Below are 24,345 nucleotides of genomic sequence, written 5' to 3' on the forward strand. Positions count from 1 at the left end.
TTGTTTGAATGAATGATTAGTTAGTTTAAGCCAATGACATAATTTGATATATAAAAAACAATCAATCAATTTTGAAAGTAAACGATATAACTAAACTATGCGTTAACTTACACGCACGCAATTTAGCTGCAATTTTTTTTTTTGTTCTCTCTCTCATTGCAAACTGTGGCGTATTCCAATACTATGAAGTAATTTTCATTTATTCTTAGTTCACAACAACAACAACAAGTCTAGTTATAGTCTAATTGACCAATAATATGGGGATTTACATAATGCATAATGGTTTTAATTGTTTTGGGAAAATGAAATTATTATCAATATTACAAGAACAAAAACAATAAAACAATGGGATTTCATGATTTAGATCAAAATTTCAAATAATCGTGGTGGTGGTGGTGGTGGTGTCCTGTTTGGATTAGTTGCAACTTTCTCTCGAAGCCACATTTCATTCCAAACCTCCTATTGCAAAAAAATATAAATTGAGTGTATAATCTCTCCCCTCCCTCCCACCCCCACCTCAATAACTTAATTAATTATCTTCTGAATATAGACTATTAACAAGCTTTTTTGAACAGTTTACTTTTCTTTATTTTTATAATTTTTTCTCCCTATTATCATGGTTTCATTAAATATTGATTCAATTGGTATTATTGGTGCTGGTCCAGGTGGATTAGCATCTCTTTATGAATTTTTACATACAAACAAAGATGGTACTTCTACAGTAGGTACTGGTAAAAGAGCTGAAACCCCAGCTTTTTCTAAAATTGTTGCTTTTGAACAAAAAGATCATGCTGGTGGAATTTGGGCTCCTGCTACTCCTGATGCTGATTTACCTATTCCACCTCAAGAAATTTTAAATACTGGGAAATTTAATGATCCAGCTATAATTAGACCAAGAAATGAACCACCTCAAGAAATTAATGGTGCCACTAAAGAAACCCCAATTGTTGTTGCTGTTCCTAAATCTAAATCTAAAACCAATGATAATTTACAAAATGAATTAGAATGGAAAAGGAGTGGAGTTTATCCATATTTATCAACTAATATTCCTAGTAGATTTACAAGATTTAGTTATTTACCCGATGAAGAAAAATATCATGATAAATCAAGACCTATTTATCCATTTTTATATCATCAAGAATTATCACAACGATTCACTGATTTTGTCAATAATGAAAATTTACATGAATTTATTCGATTAAATACCACTGTGGAAGATGTTTATAAAAATGAAGATACTGGGAAATGGATCATTAGTGTAAGACATAAAAATCCAATCACCGGTGCTAATGAATGGTATCAAGAAGAATTTGATGCTATTGTAGTTGCTAATGGTCATTATACAATTCCTTCTATCCCAGCATTCCCTGGTTTAGCTGAATTTAATGCTAATTATCCTGATGTTTTAATTCATGCTAAATCAGTTCGTGAATTAGATGAATTTAAAGATAAAGATGTATTATTTGTTGGTGGATCTATTTCTACCGCCAATATCATTCAATATATCATTCCCGTTGCTAAGTCAGTAACAATTTCTAAACGTAGTAAGAATTTAGTGTTTGATTATATTAATCGAGCATTAGTGACACCAGAAATTGATCAAAGAGGTGAAATCGTCAAATTTGATCCTAAAACCGGAAAAGTTCATTTTGTCGCTAATGATTATGGTAATGGTGGTGAACCCAAAAAATTTGATAAAATCATTTTAACTACTGGTTATCATTATCATTATCCATTTTTATCCAAATATTTTGAAGTGGTTAATCCAAGTCATTTATCTCGTGTTAAAGGATTATATTATCATACTTTTAATCAACAAGATCCAACTATTGGTGCCACGGGGATTCTTGTATCTCATTTGAATTTCCATACTATTGAAGCTAGTGCTGCTGCTTTAGCTGGTGTTTGGTCTGGCGCTAAAGAATTACCAACTTTGAAAGAACAACAAGAATGGGAAAATCAAGAAGTTGAAACTAAAGGTGATTCATTATTTTTCCATTTCTTAGATCATCATAATGCTCAAGAACATTTTGTTGATAAATTGTATCAATTTGCTCCTAAAAATAGATATAATCCATTAGAAAAGGAAGGTCCTTTAGTTGGTGAAGTCGATGAAGGAGTTGATAAATTGGAAAAATTGTTCTACGATATTAAAGATAAAAAGCTTGGTATTGATGATGTTCTGTTACCATCTTTAGAAAAACTTTCAATTGAACTGAAAGCTTAAGATGCGAGGGTGGAATAGTGTGGGTTGTTGTTGTTGTTGTTATTGTTTATTTACTGTTTAATTCTCTCCTTGATTGGAAGATCTCTGTTTCAATGAATATGTAATTTGTTTAGTGATTGTACATGTTTTTAATTTACTATTCTTTTCAATATATTAACTCTTATGTGCTTATATTCGTTTGATGCTGGGGTAAAAAATCCCAAAGTTGGTTGTTATTTCTATATGGTAGCACTCAACTTCTTGGTGTACGATAGTAGTTAATTCTATTATTTATCGGATGTAAAGGTTTTGAATCCTTTCTTATCATCTTTCTGGTTGTCATTGTTACTACATTTTCCCTTATCAGTTGTGTGATACAATTATGATCACAATGGCATATTAATTTGAGGTATTACTGTGCAACTGTAAACGGGTTGATCGTGACTAGTAGTGGCGGCAAGTAAAACCACACCAAAAAGTAAGGCGAGAAAAGTTAAGTCGATTTTTTATTCGTGCAATTTTGTAAACGATTTGGCGCTCCTTTGTGTGTCTCCTCCCTATTTCTATTTTTTCTATTTCTCTTACACACACACACACATAACCACTCAACTTCCCTCCTCTCCCTCCCTGCCCCTGCCCCTTGTTTTTGTTTAAATCACATTCCATTGATCTTAATCCAATTCATCTATTACAATTCTCATTCTACATTATCCCCCTAAAATGACAGAACCAACGTTAAATTTCCATATACAAACCCATCAAAATCAATTCAAAATCCCTCATGAATTGATTAAAAAGAATTTCAAACTCATACAAAAACTAATTGAAAAGCAAAGGAAACAATTGATTGATGATATTAGTAAGATCAAAAAATGTAAAACCACATCACCTAGTTTTAAATTAGAATTGATTCAAAAATTAATTAAGAATTTTGAAAGTTTTATGAAAAAACTTCAGAATTTTATAAATAAAGATGAAGAATTCCGATCAAGATTAATTGCCAGATTGGAGAATTTAACCGAATTACAACAATATGTGATAACCAATAATGATAATCAAGAAGGACAAAATCATGAAGAAAGTACAGAGAATAACAACAACAACAGAAACAACAACAACAATAGTACTACCACTGATGATGATAAGTTATTGGATTTCCATAATCCGAATTTAATAAATTGGTATCGTGATCAAACTAATTTACTTATAGTTGATTACTTGATTAAATCAAACACAAGAACTAGATTTGAAGATAACGGAGAAGATAACCCAGGAAATATTGGATTATTATTGCTCAAAAATTTAACTAAAACAAATCCTAAATTATTAAAATTGATTGATTATGATTTATTAGAAAATTTCAATAAAGTATTTGTATCTATAATTAATAATCATGATTTATCTTTAATTGTTGGTTGGTTTAATGAAAATAAAAATTTATTAAATAAAATCAATTCCAATTTAGAATTTGAAATTAATTATTGTAAATTCTTAACATTAATTGAAAAAGGTGATATCAATGAAGCAATTAATTATTCACGAGAGAATTTATCTGGGTATGGAAATAAAGAAAATTATCAACAAACCAATAATAATAATAACAATACTTTTAGTAATGGTGATACAACCAGTACCAATCATTTAACCAATTTGGAAAGATTAAAAGGGTTAGGAGGATTATTAGTATTCAGATCAATGGAAAACAATAACAAAAACAATAATGATTTAAATTCAAATGATACTCCATTGTCAAGTAAATTGATGCTTAATTCAACTCCATTTAAGGAGTATCAAAAATTATTATCAAATGAAAGATGGGAAAGTTTAGCCCAATGTTTTATTGAAAATTTTACTAAACTATATGGAATAAGTAAAAATTTCCCCATTTATATTTATCTTTCTGCTGGGTTATCAAGTTTAAAAACAAAATCATGTTATCATAATGTTGAAAACACCATTTTCAAACATTCTACTGGTAATGGTATAGATTACGACAACGGCAATGACGACTACGATGATGACGATGACGATGACGATGAAGGAGGAGTTATAGATAGCAATTTGTCATTTATATCAGCCGAAACAACAACCAACACTAACACCACTAGTAATTCTGGTAAACTGTTATTGAATGATCCAAAATATCGTGGCCCAAATCATTATTATAAACTTTTGAATAAAATAAATAATTGTCCAATTTGTTCACCTGAATTATTCAAATTAAGTCAAAATTTGCCTTATGCACAATTGATTACTAGTATATTCAACAATCCATTTAAATTACCTAATGGTAACATATACCCATTTGATAAATTATTGGCTCCAACAGATAAATATTTATCGGAAAAGAATACTTTATTAAGAGCAAATAAAGTTAAAGATCCTTTAACAAGAGAAATATTTACAATAGATAGTTGTATAAGAGTTTTCCCAGCCTAAAATAATGTTACAAAAAACAATCTACCTAATCATCATTATCACTATCACTATCATCATCATCACTATCACCATTACCACGTTTGCGTTGTTTTACAGTATCTTGTTTGGTGAATTTTTCAAATATATACATTCTAGCATCTCTTTCATTTGCTGGTTTTGTAGTATCTTTCATACTTGTAGTTCTACGATGATGATATTCAGGAAACATTGACCAATCAAACTTACCAGATCTTTCTACTTTCCATCCTTGACTTTTACCTAATATTTTTATACCCCAAGAATGATACGGTTCACCTTCAAACATAGAAATAATGATTTTCCCTGTTGATGATGAACCACTGGCATTATTATTGTTGTTGTTGTTGCTGTTGAAAGTGTTATATCCAGAAATAGTATCAGTATTAATCACATCAAATAATTGTTGACAATTTTCGAAAAACAGTAACATTAATCGTTGATGATCACGAATATTTCTATCAACATCTTTTATTCCTTTCCCATTACGAGGAAAATTAAACATTATATAATTCACATTACCATAATCTTTAAATAATTTCAATTTTTTCACTTTACCAACATCACTATTTTGGTTATTTCGTTTTAATTTATTAGGATTTAATTTCAAACTTTTTAATAAATTTGTTCCATCAATTTCATGCATTATAATTACTCCCATATTTTTCAATTCTTCAATTATTTCATTGACATTTTCATATTTATTAATTAATTGTTCAAATGAATCAAAACTAGTAGCAATTAAATTTTCTGGTTGAATGAAATTTTGTAATATTAAAGATTTAGCAAATGAAAAATCTCCTTCTCCAATCAATAATACTTTATCATTTCCATCTTTATTAAATGGCATTAACCCCTTTGTTGTACTTTTCCCTTCTTTTTGATGAGCTTTGTTATGTTTTCGGGCAAGTTTTGATGTTTTCATGGATTTTAATTTATCCATTTTATTTTGATTTGTGATTTCAACATTTTTTACAACTTTGGAGGTTATTTTTTCACTATGTTGATGTCGTATAAGTGCTCCTTTTAAACCTTTTGCTTGAATTGATTTCCCCTTTAATTTTCTTGCCATGATTTTGTTGGTTGGTTGGTTGGTTGGTTGGTGGGTGGATGGTTAGAGGTGATGAGATGATGAGATGATAAGAGGGTGATGATGATGATCATCACATTAAATTAAAGGGTTGTTGCAAACACCAAATATTTTTTTTCCCTCTTCTTGAGAAATCACCAGGTCGTGTACTAAACAAGTAATAAATGTCTCTTTGATTAATTCTACTTATTATCTCTTCTAAACGATTAATCAAATATATAAATATATATATATATTACTCTAAACTAATTGTTATGCATTAAATGAGAGAGAGAGAGAGAAGAGAATAAATAAGACCAAGGATAATAAATTCTATCACAAATGTACTTGTGCTTCCGCAATATTGAATTGAGCAACGGCATTATTGTTTTCATTATCACTATCGTTTTTATCAAGTAGATGATCGCTTTCTGTGCCATCATGGATATTCACAAGTGAGCTGTTCAATGATTCTATATGATCATCATCTTCTTCTTTTTCAACATCATTTTCATCGATATCAGCATCAGCATCGGCATCTGTCTCAGAATCAGAATCAGCTTCAGCTCCCTGTTCATTTTCATTGCTATTTAAAGACCCAGCTAAATTATTTCTATTGAGTTTATTTTCATTACTTTCTTTCACCACTGGGGCTTTTTCTTCTTTTTCTTTTTCTTCTTCTTCTTCATCGGTTACATCTTGTAAAACTTCTTTAAATCCATCATCATATTCATAAAATAACATAAATGTGCCTTGTCCACTCAATACTTCTTCTTCTGTAACCACATAAACCGATTCATCACTAATCCTCCACCATGTCCCTCTAAATTTACGATAACAAATATAATGACCATAATTATGAGTTCCATAATGAGATATAACTGCTTTTAAATTATATAATAATTTTGAATTTAATAGTAATCCATTTTGTGGAGTTTTATTATTATTATTATTGGATAAATCGGTTGTCACAGTGACAGTACCTGTTGTGAATGTTTCTGATTCATATTTTGCTTTATCAAAACCAGTGGAACTTGTTGATGAATCTGATGAATGTGGTGATGATATTGGTGATGTTGATGAAGAAGATGGGGATACAGGTTCAAGTTCAAGTTCAAGTTCAAGATTTTCATCGGATTTTCTTCCAATTGGTCCATTTTTATGGGATTTTTCTGACATGAAATGTTCATCTTGTTTTCTAAATGGTAATCTTGCATCCATATTTATATCTTTGGGTTCAACAATATATGGTGATAAATTGAGTTTACTAGGGAAAGAAACATTACTTGGGTTTTTCACTATCATATAAGTTCTTGGATCAAATACTGAACGATTAATATGAATACATAATAATGGTGGAGGACGATCTAACATTATTTGTTTTGATTTTTTACTTTTTTTAATTTGTTTTTTAATTGTCAATTTTTCGAAAACTTCATCAGTTATACAATGTTTGTTTAATTCAATTTCAATTAATTGTAATCTTTTTTCAAATTGAGTTATTAATTTATCAGAATTATCAGATTTATCTTTTAATTCTTGTAAAGTTTCAATCAAAAAATTTTTCGTTTGGATTAATCCACATCGATTACAATTCACATCTTCAATCACTTCAGGATTTATCCATTCATTTAATAATTGAAATAAATCAAATCCAGAATAATATGAAGATGAAGATGAAGTACTTGGTAAATTTAAACTCAATCCACTTATCACTGAATAACGAATACCACCAACTTCACCACATGTCAAACATCCAATACGTTCAGCAGAAATCCCATCAACCGGAGTTATTAATTCTAATGGCAATACTTTATGTTCAGCATCACTCAAATTAGGATCAACTTGGGCTGCTGGTACATATACTGTACCTAATTTACCCAATTTATCACAACCACTAACAACATCACTTTTGATATTTCTAACATCAATAAATTTACTACCACCACTAGTAGCAGTAGAATTATCTTGCAGTTTATCATTGTTCATGTCTTCAGGTTCAGGGGTTGGTAATCTTGAAGAATTCATTTTTTTATATTCTCTTTCCAATAAATTCATAACTAGTTGATAAAATTCTTGAGCATCTTCTTGATTATAACCACTGAAAAAATTTTGTTTAGGACCATTTGGCATTTTATTTAATAATGGTTTAGTACTAAATTCTTTACCTCTTGAACCATATTTCCCATTTATATTATCTAACAATTTTTTCAATGCATTTGTGAAAACTAATTCTGATTTAGGTTGATTTGATTTCATAATTATTGATTCACCATTAGGTTTTTTATCTAATTCAATTTCAGTATATAAATACAGATCAATAAATTTTAATAATTCTCTTGAAGAAGCTAATGATTGAATAACAGAATTCATAAAACATGTATTACCATCATTACTAATTCCTCCAATTTCACCACCATTTTTAATTGCAAAATTTTGTTCTTTTGATTTTTTGGAATTATTATTATAACTAAATCTTGAAAATGGTCTACTACTACCAAATCTTGCTGAATTCATAATATTACGGAGAAATTTGGGTATGATGATATTGATATTAAATGTTGATGATAATTTTGAACCTAATGTCGATGTTGTTGAGGTGGTTAAATAATATAATGAAATAAATAAAAGTAAAGATGTCGAAACAGTAGCAACTAATTTGTTTTTGGTGAATAAAGTCAATTTGAATAATTGTAATAATAAAGTAAAGTTAATAATTAAGAATAAAATAATTCTTCTAGAAAGAAACATGAAATGGGGTGAATCAGAAAATGACCTGAAGGATGCAAATTGAAGGTGGAGGGGTTGGAAGTTAAAAAAAAAATGGCAAAAGAGTGTATTAATTGGAATCAAGATTGGTTACGCCACTTGATAAAAAAACACCTAAAAGAAGATTTAATTGAAATACTGTTTTTGCCTATCTATAATGTACACCCAGTTTTCCTTCAATATTAATGAAATATTAAGTGGAAGGGAGGGGAAGGAGGGACTTGTAGGTTAAAATGATTTTAGAAAGGGTTTTTTTTGTATACTTGCCTTTTCTTTTAATTTGCCCAATTAGATTTAAAACTAATAAGGTGAGTGGTGGATAGATAAGTATTGTTAATAGTTGTGTTACCTATTAGTTGAATGACTGTTTATAAGAAACGTTATTCACTCTTTATTATCAACTGTTGTTGTTGTTGTTGTTGTTATGAAATTAGGTTTCCAAATTTATAATATTTGAATAGTATGTCTCTCTATAAATATATAAATATATATATATTATAAGTATAATTTTTTTTTCTGAATGATGAAAATTGACATATTCTTTTAATTAATTAAACCGAAAAGAAGAAGCAAAGAAGAAGCAACAGAGAAGAAGAAAAAGAAGAAAAAATTTTTTAGGCTTTGAAATTTTCAATTCCTGTATAATATTAATGGCAGTCACGTGATTGGTACTTTAATCATTAATCAATCACTACTTTTTAATATCATCTTCGATAATTAATTAGCATAAGTTATTATATTATATATATTTTTATGATAAAAGATACCTAAAATTAATTACAAACCCTAATACAATTTTGATATTAAAATTAAAATTAAAATTAAAATTAACAAGTAGAAGGAAGAATTAAAAATAGAAATGTATGGCCAGAAAAATAATAATTAGGTTATCATATACAAGTATTTAAATATTTTTGTAGAAATTAACAATCATTTTTTGAATAAATTCAGGTTTTTTGGAAAACCAATTGCAAATTCTATATTTTCTTTCACTTATACATTTATTTCAAGTTTTCTTTATTTTTGTTGATTTGATATATTTTTGATCATCTTAACCTCTTTCCCATCTCCCCACACACACACTCTCTCTCTTTCTTTTAAAAAACTCTTCCATAGAATTAAGGTCTTCCACCAGGTCCATACATTGGAACTTGATGCATATTGCCATTTCTTGGAAAGTTTTGGAATTGTGGTGGTCTTTCTTTACCCCAGCCACATTTCAATGGTCTTCCATTAAGGTTGAACCCAGCTAATTGAATAATCGCCAAGGCAGCTCTTTCATGTGTATCATACTTGACAAATGCACAACCTCTTTCTGGATGAAATTTGAAATCAACTATAAACCCAAAATTTTGTAATAGTGGAATCAATTCTTGTTGCTGAGTAAAATGAGCAATATTACCCAAATATACTGTTGTTTGCCAAGATGGAGTTTGTCTTAAAACAATATCATAAGATTGAGGTGACATTACTGGAATAGCACCTGGACCTCCTGCCACTGGTGCACCTGCAACATTACCAGCAGTTCCATTGTTATTAAACCCACCAGCAGCATTGTTACTACCATTGATAGGGGTTCCTGGTCCAAGATTACCATTAGTCAAGCCTTGCAACATTTGTTGTGGTACACCATTGGCTCCATTAACTGATTGCTGTTGTTGCTGTTGCTGTTGCTGTTGCTGGTGTTGGTGTTGATCAGGTTGAGGTGGTTGTTGACCAATAAATTGAGGATTATTGTTTACCAAAGGTTGAGAAAATCCATTATTATTACCATTATTGATATTATTGAATTGTCTGAATTGACGGTTGTTATTGTTGCCGCCGTTGTTATTACGATAACCTCTACTATAACCACCTCCATGTTGGTTGTTATAATGTTGCTGTTGCTGTTGTTGTTTATGAGAAGCCCAGTTACACCTAATAGCTCTACCACAAAGCCATTCTCCATTCATAGTTTGTAAAGCCAATTCAGCATCAGATTGGTTACCAAAAGTTACAAACCCATAACCTCTTGATCTTGAAGTTTGCATATCCCACATGACATGAGCTTGCTTCAAAGATTCAAATTTCGAGAAAGCATTTCTTAAACCTTCATCATTTACTTCAGGACTCAAGTCTCCAACAAAAATGTTGAACAAAGGTTCTTCAGTGTTATTTGGATTACCGGCAATTGCAGCTGATTGGAAAGCCCAATTAACTTTAATTTCAACATCATCAACAAGTCTTCCATTCAAAGTATTCAAAGCCATATCAGCAACTTCATTGGTATCGTATTCAATAAAAGCATAGTTGAAACCTGCCTTGTTTTTGTCATTTAAAATTTTGATAGTTTTAACTGGATTCCCACCAACAGAAAACAATTCTTGAATTGTTTCTTCACTAGCTGATTTGGGCAAATTTCCAACATACAAAATCTTATTTGAAACTTCACGTCCACCTTCTTTGGCAGAAGCAGCATTTACTTGTTTCTCATCATCTTGAGAAGATGGTTGTTGAGCTTGTTGAGATTCATTTTCAGATGATTCAGTGGATTGTTGTTGTTCTGGTTGGTGTTCTTGCTGCTGCTGCTGCTGTTGTTGTTGTTGTTGCTCTTGCTGCTGTTGCTCTTGAGATTGCTGCTCTTGAGGTTGATCTTGAGTTGGTTCTGACATTTTGAATTGAATCAGTAAATTAATTTAAATAAACAAATATATATAAAAAAAAAAGGGAACACGGATTTTCTTTATAAAACAAATTATAGTAATGATAATATTAATAAAAACACACTCAAATCCTTATGAAATATTGTAAATAAACAAGGATTAACTTGATAAAAAAAAACACACTCAATATAAAAAATTTCCAAATGAATTATAAAAATGGGAAAACAAAAATATAAAAACAATTGTGGGAATAGGAAGAATAAAAATCAAATTAAAAAAAAAAAATGTTGGATTAAATGATAAAAAATTCAAATCCTTAAATTGATTTAATAAAACTGAATGGAAATTAATATATATATATAAAAATATTGGGAAGAAAAAGGTTCTCTGTAGTTTCTTTTAAATGAAATATAAAAAGAAGGGAACAAGGAAAAGAAAAAGAAAAAGGTATATATATATAAGATATAAGATATAAGAAAACAGATTAATCAAGAAAAGAAAAGTTACAATTAAAGGTTTGGAAAACCGAAAAAAAAAAAAAAAAATGTGTGGTGGAATATTGTTGGTTGGTTGGAAATAAAAATAAACGCTGGAAATTTTTTTTGTTTGCCTTGTTTTGTTTTCGTGATAATTTTTTTTTAGACTACTACACACACACACTCACTCACACTCACTCACATTGACACACTATAAAAGTAAAGAACAAAATTGTGTTGTTGTCTTTTAACATTAAATACACGACAATAAATATATATACACTTATCTACCCATACACATACACATACACAAAATACAGAATACTAAATGCAAACCTATAACTATAACATTCTAACTTCTTTTTATTTTATTTTTTCTTCAAACCACTAACGTCGGTTATTGTTTTCATATTACTAGTTTCAAGACTTTGACTTTTGTAAACGGTTTTTTACGCGTTTTACTGATTTCCATCAAAAACTTGGCCCCTACTTTGGTAGAAGCTCTTTGGATTAAGCTGAATTAATAGTGGTTTGTGTGTAAAGTCGTAGGTGTATAATGAATTGAAATAATCGTAACAGAAGATTAGAAACAATGAAAAGAAAAATGTGTTTCTCTATGTAAAATCAGAACTAGAATTAAAAAAGTTACTGACGAGTAGAATCAGGGCTAGAACAATACACGATATGGTTAGATTTTTGAGAATTATAGTGACACCATTTATTTAGTTTCGAAAATTAACCGAAATTTAATCGAAAAAGAAGCAAATTTTTATGACAAATAAATTTGCTCTTCAAAGCATTCATTCTAATATTAAACGAATAAGAGAGTGTGTCAAAACTTGTCTTGAGTTGAGTAAAATAGATATGAAGGTATCTCCCACAGTTTCATCAATTTAATACACGACTAACTAACGAGTCTGTATAATTCTTTTTTGCAATTACAAACCAGTGAGAAAAGTAAAACATCCAAAAAAAAAAACCTGATCGACTCTATAACACAATGACAAGTACAAGCCATGGCTATAAAATTACTAATAGACAACCCTAAACAAGTCAAACCAATAAAACTGTATTTAGAAGATCATAATTGGTTGAATAAATCTTTTAAAATTCAAAAAAAGAATGATATATTCCATATTTTCACAAACTTGAATGAAATCCCATCGCAATTATCACAGTATAATCATGAAACTTATGAACAAGAAGATGATGGAGATTTAAACACTAAAAATAAAACTACCACATTAACATTAGCATCGATAATCACAGATTATTGCCACGCAAACAATATAGAAAACATAGAGATCCCTAAACGATGGTCTATTTACCCACCAATGATACTATTCAATTCCACAGGCTCAACATCGGAGTCAAACGGACACCCCACCTCAGATACAATATTCAACCCACAACACCAAAAGTTATGGGAAAACGTATTATCTAATCAGAAATCAATATTTGGAACTTCAGAAATTACTCATATAGCGTTGAATAAACCTATAATTGAATCCGATATAATGAGACGTCCCCATAATTTAATCCCCATTATAGGCGATTTTGGACCCGATATATCAATAGACAATAAACCACCTTCTCCTACAGAATCAGATTTTAATCGAGCATTTTGGTGTCATGTTATACAAAATGGAATTTATCAAACTTGGGCACCTAAATATACCATGTTTTCTCGAGGTAATATTAAAGAAAAAAAACGAGTTTTGGATTGGTTTAAAAATCTTGATCAAACGATTGTTTTTGATTTTTATTGTGGGATTGGATATTTTTCTTTATCTTATCTTAAAAATGGAGGTAAATTATTATGTTGGGAATTGAATCCTTGGTCAATTGAAGGATTTAGAAGAAGTTTAGAAAAAATGAAAATCAATTATAAAATATATACTAGTGGTGATAAATTTAGTATTAATGATTTGAATCAATTTGATGCATGTTTATTTTTGGAAAGTAATGAACAAATAACTACAAGGGTGATTGATCAAGTTAAAGATAATAGTTTACCAATTAGTCATATTAATTTAGGGTTATTACCCAGTTCTAAACAATCATGGACATTAGCAAATAATTTAATTGATAAATCAACCATCAATACTAATGTCCATATACATGAAAATGTTCATATCGATGATTTTGAAAAAATTAAAACTGATGTTAAAAAAGTTTTTACAAATGGGAAAGTTTTGCATTTGGAGAAGGTGAAAACTTTTGCTCCCGATATTTGGCATATAGTAATTGATATAGAAAATATTAAAAGTTGCTAAACAATAGGATGTAAACTTTAATAAGAAATTGATTACATAATTGGGATACTGATAATATCAATATTTTTCAATCGTGTGACCATTATAGTTGTTAATCGGATTGAGCCGTGCCCTTTGAAATGAGTAAATGATCTAAAAAAGAAAAAAAAACTAACAATTTGCCCTTAAAATGCCAAAAAAAAAAAAAAATTTGTGAGTCATGGACAAAACCAAAAATTTTTTCTTCTCTCCTCTCTAGCACAGCTTAGGGCGATAATGGTACTATCCTAATGGACTGTTCGAACCGGAGTGAATTACTTAATTGGAATGACATCCCACAACTCACAACCCACAACCCACAAAAAAAGAAACAATTTATAAATTTCTACACTAAAAATTTTTAAAATTCTTCCAAATCCATTTTAGAAGAATGGGGAAAAAGAAATCTAATTAAGTATTATAGTAAATTTTGTTTTTTTGGAAAGAAATATCGACACCCACACAAAAGATTTTATTTCATTTCTATCTTCTTTCTTTCATTTTTTTTTCCATTTTCTTTTCTTTTCTTATAGATCATTTTACTCATAGCCTTTACAATGATAGCACCACCTCCAGCACCAATAGTACTAGACTCCCAATCCGTCAGTGGAATAACTGGTTCCATATCTATTGCTTGTTGGATTATAGTTTTTGCACCCCAAATATATGAAAATTTTAAAAGAAAATCACTGGAAGGTTTATCATTAACATTTATTGTATTATGGTTAGCTGGTGATGTATTTAATGTACTTGGGGCAGTATTACAAGGGGTTTTACCAACAATGATTATATTGGCAGTATATTATACCTTGGCTGATATTGTGTTATTATGGCAATGTTTAGCTTATGGTGATGGGAAAAACCCTGATTTAATTCATTTATCTCCAGCTAATCCATTAAATGAAGATGTATTGGAAACTGCCATGTCAAATGAAGAACGTCATAATCGTCGCAGAAATCAAGGTAATACCACTGAAGACTTGGAAAGTTCAACAACAAGTGTTGATAGTTCAATAAGTAAATCATCATCATCACAATTTCAAAGTTTTCTTATAAATACATTAATGGTTACTTTAGTCATAGCATCAGGAGTTATTGGATGGTATATATCATACATTAAAGAATCCAAACATCATTCAAAACATCCTGGCAAACATAATCCGGAAGAATTGATATTTGATCCATTAGCACAAATATTTGGTTGGTTATGTGCATTTTTTTATTTAGGTTCAAGAATTCCTCAAATTGTTTTAAATTATGAAAGAAAATCTTGTGATGGGATTTCATTTATGTTTTTTTTATTTGCATGTTTAGGTAATTTGACTTATGTGATTTCTATTTTATCAATTGATATGAGTTGGAATTATTTATGGGTTAATTCATCATGGTTAGCGGGATCTTTAGGTACTTTGGGTTTAGATTTCACTATTTTTATTCAATTTTTCCTTTATAATGAAAATAAAGATGATGAGTTTAGTGAATATGAGTCTTCAAGTGAAACAGAACTGGAATCATTATTGACTAGTAGTGATAGATCTTATGGTACTGCTTAATATGAATTTAGTGAATATTTTCAAGTAAAAAGTTATAACCATTATTTTTAGATGCTTGCATTAAGTTTATGTTCATAGATAGACACCAAAAATTATTTGTACTACTACTATATATTATTTATTTTAAAACAAAAAAAGAAACGTTAAATTAACTTCTACTATCGAAACTTGTTGTCATAGTAAATAACATAAAGTAGTAGTAGTAGACGATTGTTTATTAATGCCAGTTATTTGTTTAAAATTAGCGTTTATGTCATCGTCACAATATTCGCTAAACAGAAGCGCAAATATATATACATATATACATACAAACACAAATTTGCTAACAAAGTACATAAATAGCGCGGAGTTAAGAATGACAGTTTGTGATCTCCACTTTGACTCTAACTCCGCAATAAGTAATGAAATTCTCAGTTCGTTGTTGTTGTTGTTTGTTTGTTTGTGCCATACCCACCATTCACATTCACATAAAACCAAAACGGTTATAGAAGTTTCTGGTCCTTAACAAAAAAAAAAAAAAGAAAAAAACCCTTCTCTCAAACTTCTTGGTATTTATCAAACTATATATCATTTTCTAAATCAATTTTTTCTTCACAAATTCACCAAATAGTGTCAATCCATTTACTAATTATTTATTTGCTATTAAGGATCCTTACCAATATTCTTATTGTTTTAATTTTTGAGATAGAAAAAAAAGCCATCTCTTTCTCTTTTAATTTATTTTTTTGTGATTCTGGGGGAAAAGAATAAACCACGAACAGCAACATGAATAATACTACCTCATCAGCGCAAGAAAAGACTGTTAAAAAAAGAAACAGAGCAACCTTGGTTTGTTTATCATGTCGGAAAAAGAAAGTCAAATGTGATAAAGGAAAACCTTGTTCAAATTGTAATAAATCCCAACCTGATAAGTGTATTTACGATGAACGAATACTGGAATCAAAGAAACGAAAGAAACCGTCCATGACAAAACCAGAACCAAATGGTACAAATAATAGCGACGCCACTTCTTCTATTCCTAATGTGACATCTCAAGACAAGGAACAACAGCAGCAACAACAACTAGCAAAAGAACGAGATGTTTGTGTATTGATTCAGAAATCGGAATTACAAGAGCTACAAGCAAAACTAAAACAATATGAAAGTTTAGAAAATCATACTACTACAAGTAATCACCAACAGTTTGACATACCAGCTGAATCATCAAATAGTAGCCATCACCACCACTTCCACGGTATCAAGAATAAAAATGATAATATTGTATTCAACAATTCTTCAGAAACTAGAAGTAGTTTAGTTTTCACCAAACATGACGAGACTAGACCAGGTTTCATACCATTAGTAAATGTCACTTCAGAAAAACCCCATTTCCCTGAGAAACGTATTACTACAACTAAGGCACTTGAATTATCCAAACTTCCTACAGAAGAAACCAACCTAATAGGGATAAACCCTTATGATCATCCAGATGACGTGATAGACTTCCATAAACAACTCCCCAATACGTTTGGTAAAAATGAAAATAGTACAATGTCTCCCTTATCTTGGTCGTATGCAATTAGAAGCAGTTCGATAGTGAGAACTTTAAGATATTTTGCTTCTTTACAATATCAAAAGGATGTAGAAAAACAAGTTACCTCCGAAATAACCCATAACAAATTGAAAAAATTAATTGTTCCTGGCGATGAAAAAATCAAATCGGCGTTGAATTTGGATAGTAGTTATGAATCAAGGTTTCAAGAAAAAATCAAACAAGCACTGGATGATGGTTTAAATAAACATCATCTGAAAACACCACCCGAAGTTAATATGACAACACTTGCATTAGGATTAAGTTTATTGAATGGGAATAAAGATCGTGAATTGAGTTTAATTGAACAAATAAAATCAGCAATGCCAACAAAAAAAGTTATTTGGTTATTAATAAAACGTTATTTCCAATTAATATATCCCATAATTCCTTATGTGGTCGAAGATAATTTCCGTGAAGATGTGGAAAGAATTGTTGGTAAAGAATCATATGAAGATGTTAAACCCGATGTTAAAATTGAAAATCGAATGAATTTTGCTACTATTAGTGTTTTATTTGTTATTTGTCGTCTACTGTTTTTATCATTATTTCATAATAGGGGGTTTTATAATGAACAAATATTAACGAAAAAAAATTTAACTAAAGATGAAGCTGAAAGGAAATTTTTGATTTTAAATAGTATAAAAATCCATAATATCGAAGTGGCACAAGCTTGTTATCAACATTTACAAAGATTAGGTAAAATCACTTTACCACTTTTGCAATGTGCTATTTATTTAAGAGCTTATCGTACTTTGGCACCCGAAGAAGGTGATGGCATTGATGGAGGTGATTCTTTAGTACAGCATAGTAGTCTTGTGTCTATGAGTTATCTTTTGGGATTGAATAGAGATCCAGATAAAATCTCATATGTGAGTGATGCTAAAGTGAAACATTTGTATCGTAAAATTTGGTATTATTGTTTGATGCAAGAATACACTTTAGCCCACACTTATGGAACTCCATTATATATAAGACCCGAGTCATATGACACCAAAAGACCATATTTTAGTTTAGAAGGTGCTGGTTGTCGAGATTTAGAAGTTGAAAAATCATCACTCACGGTATTTGCATTCATTTCAGCTTTGGTTAAAGGACCAATTAAAGACTTGGTCGTTCTTTGTAATAATGTGGGACAATTAGTTAAAGTTTCCGAAATTACCACTGAACTCAATTGTATTGAATTAGCCATAACTGAATTATTAGGGAAAGTAAGTGATTATGTTCACAATTTGGAAGAAGAATCTACTAGTTATCATACAAATAAAATAATGAAAATTGGTATTTTGTTCAGAATCAATAGTTTACTCATGACCATGTATTGTAATATGTTTACATATTATGAAAGGAAAAATGTGAAATTGAGTCTTTTTTATTTTAAGAAATTTTTTAAACTTTCAGTTCATGAAACATTACCATACGTGTTTTCCTTAATCACTAGAAGTAAAGAATTATTTGGTGAAGGTTCAGACTTGTATATCAACCCAGCAATACTACTATTTTTAGTTCGAACTATGGATGTTTGTTTTAGTTCGATGGTGAGAAGTAATTTTTCATTATACAAAATGTCCCATAAACCCAATCATCAACTGAGATTGAGTTCTGATCCTTCGTACAAGGAGTATTTTGATTCATGCAATAGGTTTATGACAGTCATGGAAAAAGTTAGTCGTCTTTGTTTAGCAGCTTGTTCAATTTTTAGTAGCAGATACTATTTTGCCTGGGGGGTGGTCAAAATGAGAGGATATTTTTTGAAATTGATTACTACACCGAAATTTTATAAAGTTGAGATCGAAGGAGATTATGTCCCCATTGCTACAGAGGCTAAACAAATCAATGAATTATCAGAATTGATTGAACTGGGATTAATGCATTTAGAATCACAAGTAACTAAATATTGTGATGACATTGATTTCACAACATTCCTCAAGAAAATTGCCTCAAATAAGAAACTTTCCAAACTGAAGCAAAGAAAACAACAGAAAAAAGTAAACCCTCAACCACAACAGAATATCCCACCTCATACTCCACCAGTTTATCAAACTCACGAACATCCTCATTCAAATAAATTGAGTCCCTCTGGTGTCAGTACCACAGAAGATTCTCATACTCCCAACAGCATGGATTCTAATAACAATAGTGGAGTATATTCAACAGAATTTGAAGATTTGAAATTTGTCAATAGTGCAGAAATTGATTCGATTTGGTTACAAATGATGAATCTGAAAAGTCACAATCAAAATGATGGGTTCAATTATAATCCTACCAATAGTAGTAATGCACCTTATCATCCAAACTATAATAATGGTGGAGATAATAACAGAGCGTTTTACCCCAATCCAAACACAATCAATGATGCGTTTGGATATCCTTTGCCTAATCAATTTTTTGAACAAAATTTCACCAATTTTGCAAATTTTAATCCAAACGCTGACAATAATGAGGCGGCGATGTTCTTTGACATGTTTGATAATGTGCCTCTAGACAAATTCTTTAATCAATAATTAATATAGAGAAATAGATATATGTACATGTATTATTACTTTTTATTTGGGCAGACACGTATGAAATCTTTGTTATAAATATGTGGGTTGTCAAATTTCCTGTCGGATAATGAACTAATAAGGAAACTTTGCGGGAGGAATTGTTTCCTTGTTTTTTTTCTAGGTAAGGGTGAATAATTCGGAGGCGAATTTGCGTTTAGCCGAAGTTTGGATTTTGTATGTCAATGCAAAAAAAAAAAAATTAAAACTCCTTGTTTGTGGACAAAAAAATTAAAAAAAAAATTTTATAAAAAACCTCTTCATTGATTTATTGACATCTCTTTTTATTACTCATTAATTCATTATTTTAGGTTTTGATATTTATTGATACATATATTTTTTGATAGAAGTCTTCGGCTATTAATTCCTATTCCAAAAATTGTTTTTGTTTATGCCCTTCTTTTTTTTTCTTGACGGATAAATCAGTATCAGATATCGAATTATTAATCTAATTTATTAAAAATGTCAATTGCCACCACCCCTATAGAAACACCTAAAAGTCCTAAAAGTACAGAACCCCAAGTTCGGAAAAGAAAAAAAGTCAGTACAGTATGCACAAATTGTCGAAAAAGAAAGATAAGATGTGATCGTCAACATCCTTGTAATAATTGTATCAAAAGCAAAAAACACAATGCCTGTGTTTACGATGATGGACAAGTTAGTCCTGCAAATTTCCTGACCAATGGATCATCACACGGAAACACTGTCCCAGAATCACGTCCATATGAAGAAAGTGCAAGAATCCCAATTCGGTTTGATGCCGAAGCTCCTCGAAAGAAACTGAAGCCGAATACACCAAATAATGAACGTAAAAATTCAAAGAAATCACCAGACAATACTGTTGCCAATAATCAACAAACAGCTTCTGAAAATGAAGTCACTATTACGTTGAGTGAATTGAATATGTTGAAACAAAGACTACAAAATATAGAAGCTAATATCAATGCTCAATCCAACCCTCAATCCAACCCTCTGTATGTTCCACAAACTCCGGCTTATCCTACTCAACCAAACATTTTACCTCCACCAGTCCTGTTCAATTCCTGGAGTCCTAAGCAAAGTAATGAAAGGGTCATGTTTAGTCCTCAACAGAGATTGACTACCAATTACAATGTGTCCCACACACGAGGGCAATCTCCTTCAATTCAACTACCTCCACTTTCTTTTAAAGACACACCCAGGGCTAGTATAGACTCAGCTCCCTTATATAGTGAAATGTCACCGCCACGAAGTGACTTGATTGCTTCAAGTTTGACTTCCCCGGAATCGATCCAAATGTCTGTTTCTGGAGATGTCGTCGGGGTTAACCCATATTTGAACGAGACAGAGACTATCAATTTTTATGATGGATACACATCTATCTGTGTCAGAGACTTTAGAAGAGTGAATCATGGACCGTTTGCATGGTCTTCATTAATGAGAAAAGATAAAGCCTTGAGTTCATTATGGAATCATATACTTAAGAAAAAGGAAAAAAAGAATGTAGCTTCACAAACGTTTGTTTTCGGTCAAGATGTTCATGAAATATCACAAGAAAATACTCAATTAGTAGCTAGCGAATCAAATGAATCCGAAACAAAATTTAAAAAGAAGACTTTGGAAACTTTTGGTTTCAATGATGTTGTTCCCTATGACATATTGAAAAAGAAACTTCAAACTCAAATTAACAAAACAACACTGCCTTTAGGGTTGACTTTATATGAGGAACAAGTCAACATGGAGTTGCAATTGGTCGATAGAATTCATCAACAATTACCGAAAAAGAAAGTTTTATGGAAATTGATTGATAGGTTTTTCAGTTTACTTTATCCATTTATGCCATTTTTAGATGAAATTGATTTCAGAGAAAGTGTTACAAAAATCATTGGTGAAACGGAATACAAGGATGAAAAAATAAAGGAGTTAAAAGTAGAAAAACGATTAGATTTGGCCGTGATTGGTGTTTTACTTATTATACTTCGAATGAGTTATTTATCCTTGTTTTGCAATAAAGAAAGTGTAAATGAAATGAGATTGAAAACCACTGATCCATCCCCTGAAGCACAAGACATGAAATATTTACTTCAAAACCCAATAGGTATATCATTAATAGATTCAGCTCAAAATTGTCTACAGTATTTTGATATTTTCAGAAAAACTTCCATGCCTGTTTTGCAATGTGCTTATTTTCTTCAACTTTATCACATATTTGCACCTGAAGATGGAGACGATGGAGACGGTGCAGACACTTATGCACTCAACTCTATGGTTGTCAGAATGGCTTATTCTATGGGTCTAAATAGAGAACCAGATAATTTTAAGGATGTTTTAAATGACAAAAGACAAAACCATTTAGGGAGAAAGATATGGCATTTTTTGGTTATTGGAGATGTACATAATTCTTACGCTTTCGGAACTCCAAAATTAATTGGTGATGATTTTTATGACACAAAAGTTCCATTTATAGAAGAAGGCAATGAAAACTTGATTGATAAGAGTTTGGATCAATATGTAACCAAACTGGTGTTTCCTGGGTATTTTCTGATTTACAACTCGGTAGATCAAATATTGAAATTGATTCTTAGCGTATCGAGACGACTGAAAGTTTCAGAGATTTGTAAAATATTGAACCAATTTGAGATTGGTATAGCTGAACAATATGGAACTTTGAGTGATTGTTTAAAGCCAAAAGAGAATTTAATCCATATTTTTGCTCGTAATATGCCAGTGAAAATGTATATTTCATTGAAATCATTCTTGGTGTCAGTATACTTTCATTTGTTTTTGTATTATGAACACAAAAATGATTCATTGTCATTCTTTTATTTGAGAAAAATCCTCAAAACTGGAGCCGGCGATATAATGCCACATTATTTCGAATTATTGGGCAATAGTGAAGTTGTATGTGACATGGTGATCAATCCGAAATTAATTCAAATTATCCACAAAGCTAATCAAATTAATATTGCTCTTATTATTCGAGTGAATATGAGCATTTACAGAATGAAGAATCTGCAACACCATGCTGAAAATTGTAAAAAAGATGATTTTTACTATTCGTATTACAAGGAATTGTGCAAATTTTCTTCTTGTTTGACAAGATGTGCCGAAGTTGGAATTGCAGCTGTATCCAAATTAAGTACTAGATACTATTATGCGTGGAAGATTACCAAGGGTCACAACTTTTTGTTGAAAACCATTACCAGTATGGAGTTTTATGAAAAAGAGTCAACGAATGCTCAAGAAATTACATTGCCAAAGTACAAGTTGGAACAAATTGCTGATTTGGAAAACATTTGTGAAGTGGCATTGAATAAATTGGGTAAAACGCTGGTTATGGGTGATGAGTTCTGCTCCAATGTTAATTACAAAAAGTATAAAGGTGACCAAACATATTCAACTTCTTCTGAGTCCAGCTCTACACCTAATAAGGATTCTCCATTAGACTCAAGAAAGTATACCAATGATTTTGGCTTGGATTTAGTAAATAATCAAGAGATTGACAAAATTTGGTTGCAAATGTTATCTTTGAAAAGTGAAGAAGCCCAACAGCAAAGGCAACAGGAACTGCAGCCGTTTACAAGTTCGCAGTCACAATCTCAATCGCCTTTAACACTGGCCAATCAAGGTTACATGCCACGACCAGAACTGAGGAGAGGCAGTTACTATGGCAATACACCTTTTGCTCTTGAGAACTTGAATTTTGATGGATTTGGTGGACAAAGTAAAAGTTCTAACAATGGAGAAGCTGATCTTAGTTCATTTGATTTCTTTGTTGATTTACCATTTGATCAACTTTTTACCAATTAAATTGATTCTGGTGAATTGGCAGCTCTTATGTTAATTATATGTTCTATATGTATAGATGTATGTAGTATATCGTTTAACGGTTTTTTCCATTTTCATTCTTTTCAATTTAAGAAATTGCGCTGCGAATTTTCCTTTCTTTTTTTTTTTTCCTTTCTTCTTCTCTCTTGGCATAACGTTTATTTTTATCTCAATCTGGTGATACGAAAAGCGAGCGAGGCTTATGGTAGCGGGAATAATATTATTTCCGAGATTTCTTCATCACCAACCATAAAACCTATTTCACGGTGTATTGGGGCAATAAGAACAAGTAGATCTAGATCTTTGATTTGAAAAAGCCAGTAATGAGCCCTTTCACTCCTTCCCCCCATATTTTGATTTTTTTTCATAAGATAAGCCGTATTGGGATAAGTCAAGGTCATCCAAAGAAACACTACATGTTCTAACAGCCAGGTGTTGTGAAATCAATTTGATAAACAGGGCTCGGCAATACTTGCCAAAGCCATCTGACTCATGCATCTTAATCCAGTTGATGATGACTTTCTGTTTATTTTTCTTTTTTTTTCAACTCGTATTCCAAATTTTAACTATTGTCATTTTGAAACAGCAAAAATGAAGCAGTAAGTAACAATTAATATGAATATTAGTCAGCATTCTAGTCATCTGACAACGTGAAACTGAAACTCGGTTCGAATAGACTTTGTTAATATTATGTTCCTTACTTTTTAATATCTATGCAATCATCTAGCTAATGTTTTAAATGAGTGGTTTGCTGGATAGTCATGAGTTTTCCTATTCAATATGATTGGATTGCTTACAAACATATTATGGGAATAGACACTACTCCGTTTCCAAAAAGAAAAAAAGGAAGGTGTTAATAAGTAGACTTACATTTCGTTTAAAAGCTCATCTAAATATAAAAAGTAGAAAGATTTGGTTTAAGTTTTGCAAAATTTCTATTATTTCTTTTTCTCTTTGTTATC

General features: G+C 30.6%; 9 protein-coding genes across 9 annotated transcripts; 6 read left to right on the plus strand and 3 right to left on the minus strand. All coding sequences in view use genetic code 12, as the record gives it.

Moving 5' to 3' along the window:
• Window positions 1-616: 616 nt before the first annotated feature.
• On the plus strand, window positions 617-2,227 carry CAALFM_C305840WA (uncharacterized protein; the record flags this gene model as incomplete). Its single annotated transcript, XM_711512.1, has 1 exon — window positions 617-2,227. The coding sequence occupies one exon, from the start codon at window positions 617-619 to the stop codon at window positions 2,225-2,227; it is 1,611 nt and encodes a 536-aa protein (XP_716605.1).
• Window positions 2,228-2,926: 699 nt separating this feature from the next.
• CAALFM_C305850WA (glucose-induced degradation complex subunit) lies at window positions 2,927-4,645 on the plus strand (the record flags this gene model as incomplete). Its single annotated transcript, XM_711513.1, has 1 exon — window positions 2,927-4,645. The coding sequence occupies one exon, from the start codon at window positions 2,927-2,929 to the stop codon at window positions 4,643-4,645; it is 1,719 nt and encodes a 572-aa protein (XP_716606.1).
• Window positions 4,646-4,670: 25 nt separating this feature from the next.
• CAALFM_C305860CA (25S rRNA (uracil2634-N3)-methyltransferase) lies at window positions 4,671-5,732 on the minus strand (the record flags this gene model as incomplete). The annotated part of the gene is made up of 1 exon (XM_711514.1): window positions 4,671-5,732. The coding sequence occupies one exon, from the start codon at window positions 5,730-5,732 to the stop codon at window positions 4,671-4,673; it is 1,062 nt and encodes a 353-aa protein (XP_716607.1).
• A 333-nt stretch (window positions 5,733-6,065) lies between these two features.
• UBP1 (ubiquitin-specific protease) lies at window positions 6,066-8,480 on the minus strand (the record flags this gene model as incomplete). The annotated part of the gene is made up of 1 exon (XM_711515.1): window positions 6,066-8,480. One exon carries the CDS (start codon window positions 8,478-8,480, stop codon window positions 6,066-6,068), a length of 2,415 nt encoding a protein of 804 aa, XP_716608.1.
• A 1,136-nt stretch (window positions 8,481-9,616) lies between these two features.
• CAALFM_C305880CA (uncharacterized protein) lies at window positions 9,617-11,149 on the minus strand (the record flags this gene model as incomplete). Its single annotated transcript, XM_711516.1, has 1 exon — window positions 9,617-11,149. The coding sequence occupies one exon, from the start codon at window positions 11,147-11,149 to the stop codon at window positions 9,617-9,619; it is 1,533 nt and encodes a 510-aa protein (XP_716609.1).
• A 1,483-nt stretch (window positions 11,150-12,632) lies between these two features.
• TRM12 (Trm12p) lies at window positions 12,633-13,892 on the plus strand (the record flags this gene model as incomplete). Its single annotated transcript, XM_711517.1, has 1 exon — window positions 12,633-13,892. One exon carries the CDS (start codon window positions 12,633-12,635, stop codon window positions 13,890-13,892), a length of 1,260 nt encoding a protein of 419 aa, XP_716610.1.
• Window positions 13,893-14,467: 575 nt separating this feature from the next.
• CAALFM_C305900WA (cationic amino acid transporter) lies at window positions 14,468-15,463 on the plus strand (the record flags this gene model as incomplete). The annotated part of the gene is made up of 1 exon (XM_711518.1): window positions 14,468-15,463. One exon carries the CDS (start codon window positions 14,468-14,470, stop codon window positions 15,461-15,463), a length of 996 nt encoding a protein of 331 aa, XP_716611.1.
• Window positions 15,464-16,228: 765 nt separating this feature from the next.
• ZCF35 (Zcf35p) lies at window positions 16,229-19,537 on the plus strand (the record flags this gene model as incomplete). Its single annotated transcript, XM_711519.1, has 1 exon — window positions 16,229-19,537. The coding sequence occupies one exon, from the start codon at window positions 16,229-16,231 to the stop codon at window positions 19,535-19,537; it is 3,309 nt and encodes a 1,102-aa protein (XP_716612.1).
• Window positions 19,538-20,038: 501 nt separating this feature from the next.
• Window positions 20,039-23,365, plus strand: MRR1 (Mrr1p; the record flags this gene model as incomplete). Its single annotated transcript, XM_711520.1, has 1 exon — window positions 20,039-23,365. One exon carries the CDS (start codon window positions 20,039-20,041, stop codon window positions 23,363-23,365), a length of 3,327 nt encoding a protein of 1,108 aa, XP_716613.1.
• Between the last annotated feature and the right edge of the window lie 980 nt (window positions 23,366-24,345).

The sequence above is a fragment of the Candida albicans genome, chromosome 3 (genome assembly GCF_000182965.3).
Source record: "Candida albicans SC5314 chromosome 3, complete sequence".
NCBI classification, from domain to species: domain Eukaryota; kingdom Fungi; phylum Ascomycota; class Pichiomycetes; order Serinales; family Debaryomycetaceae; genus Candida; species Candida albicans.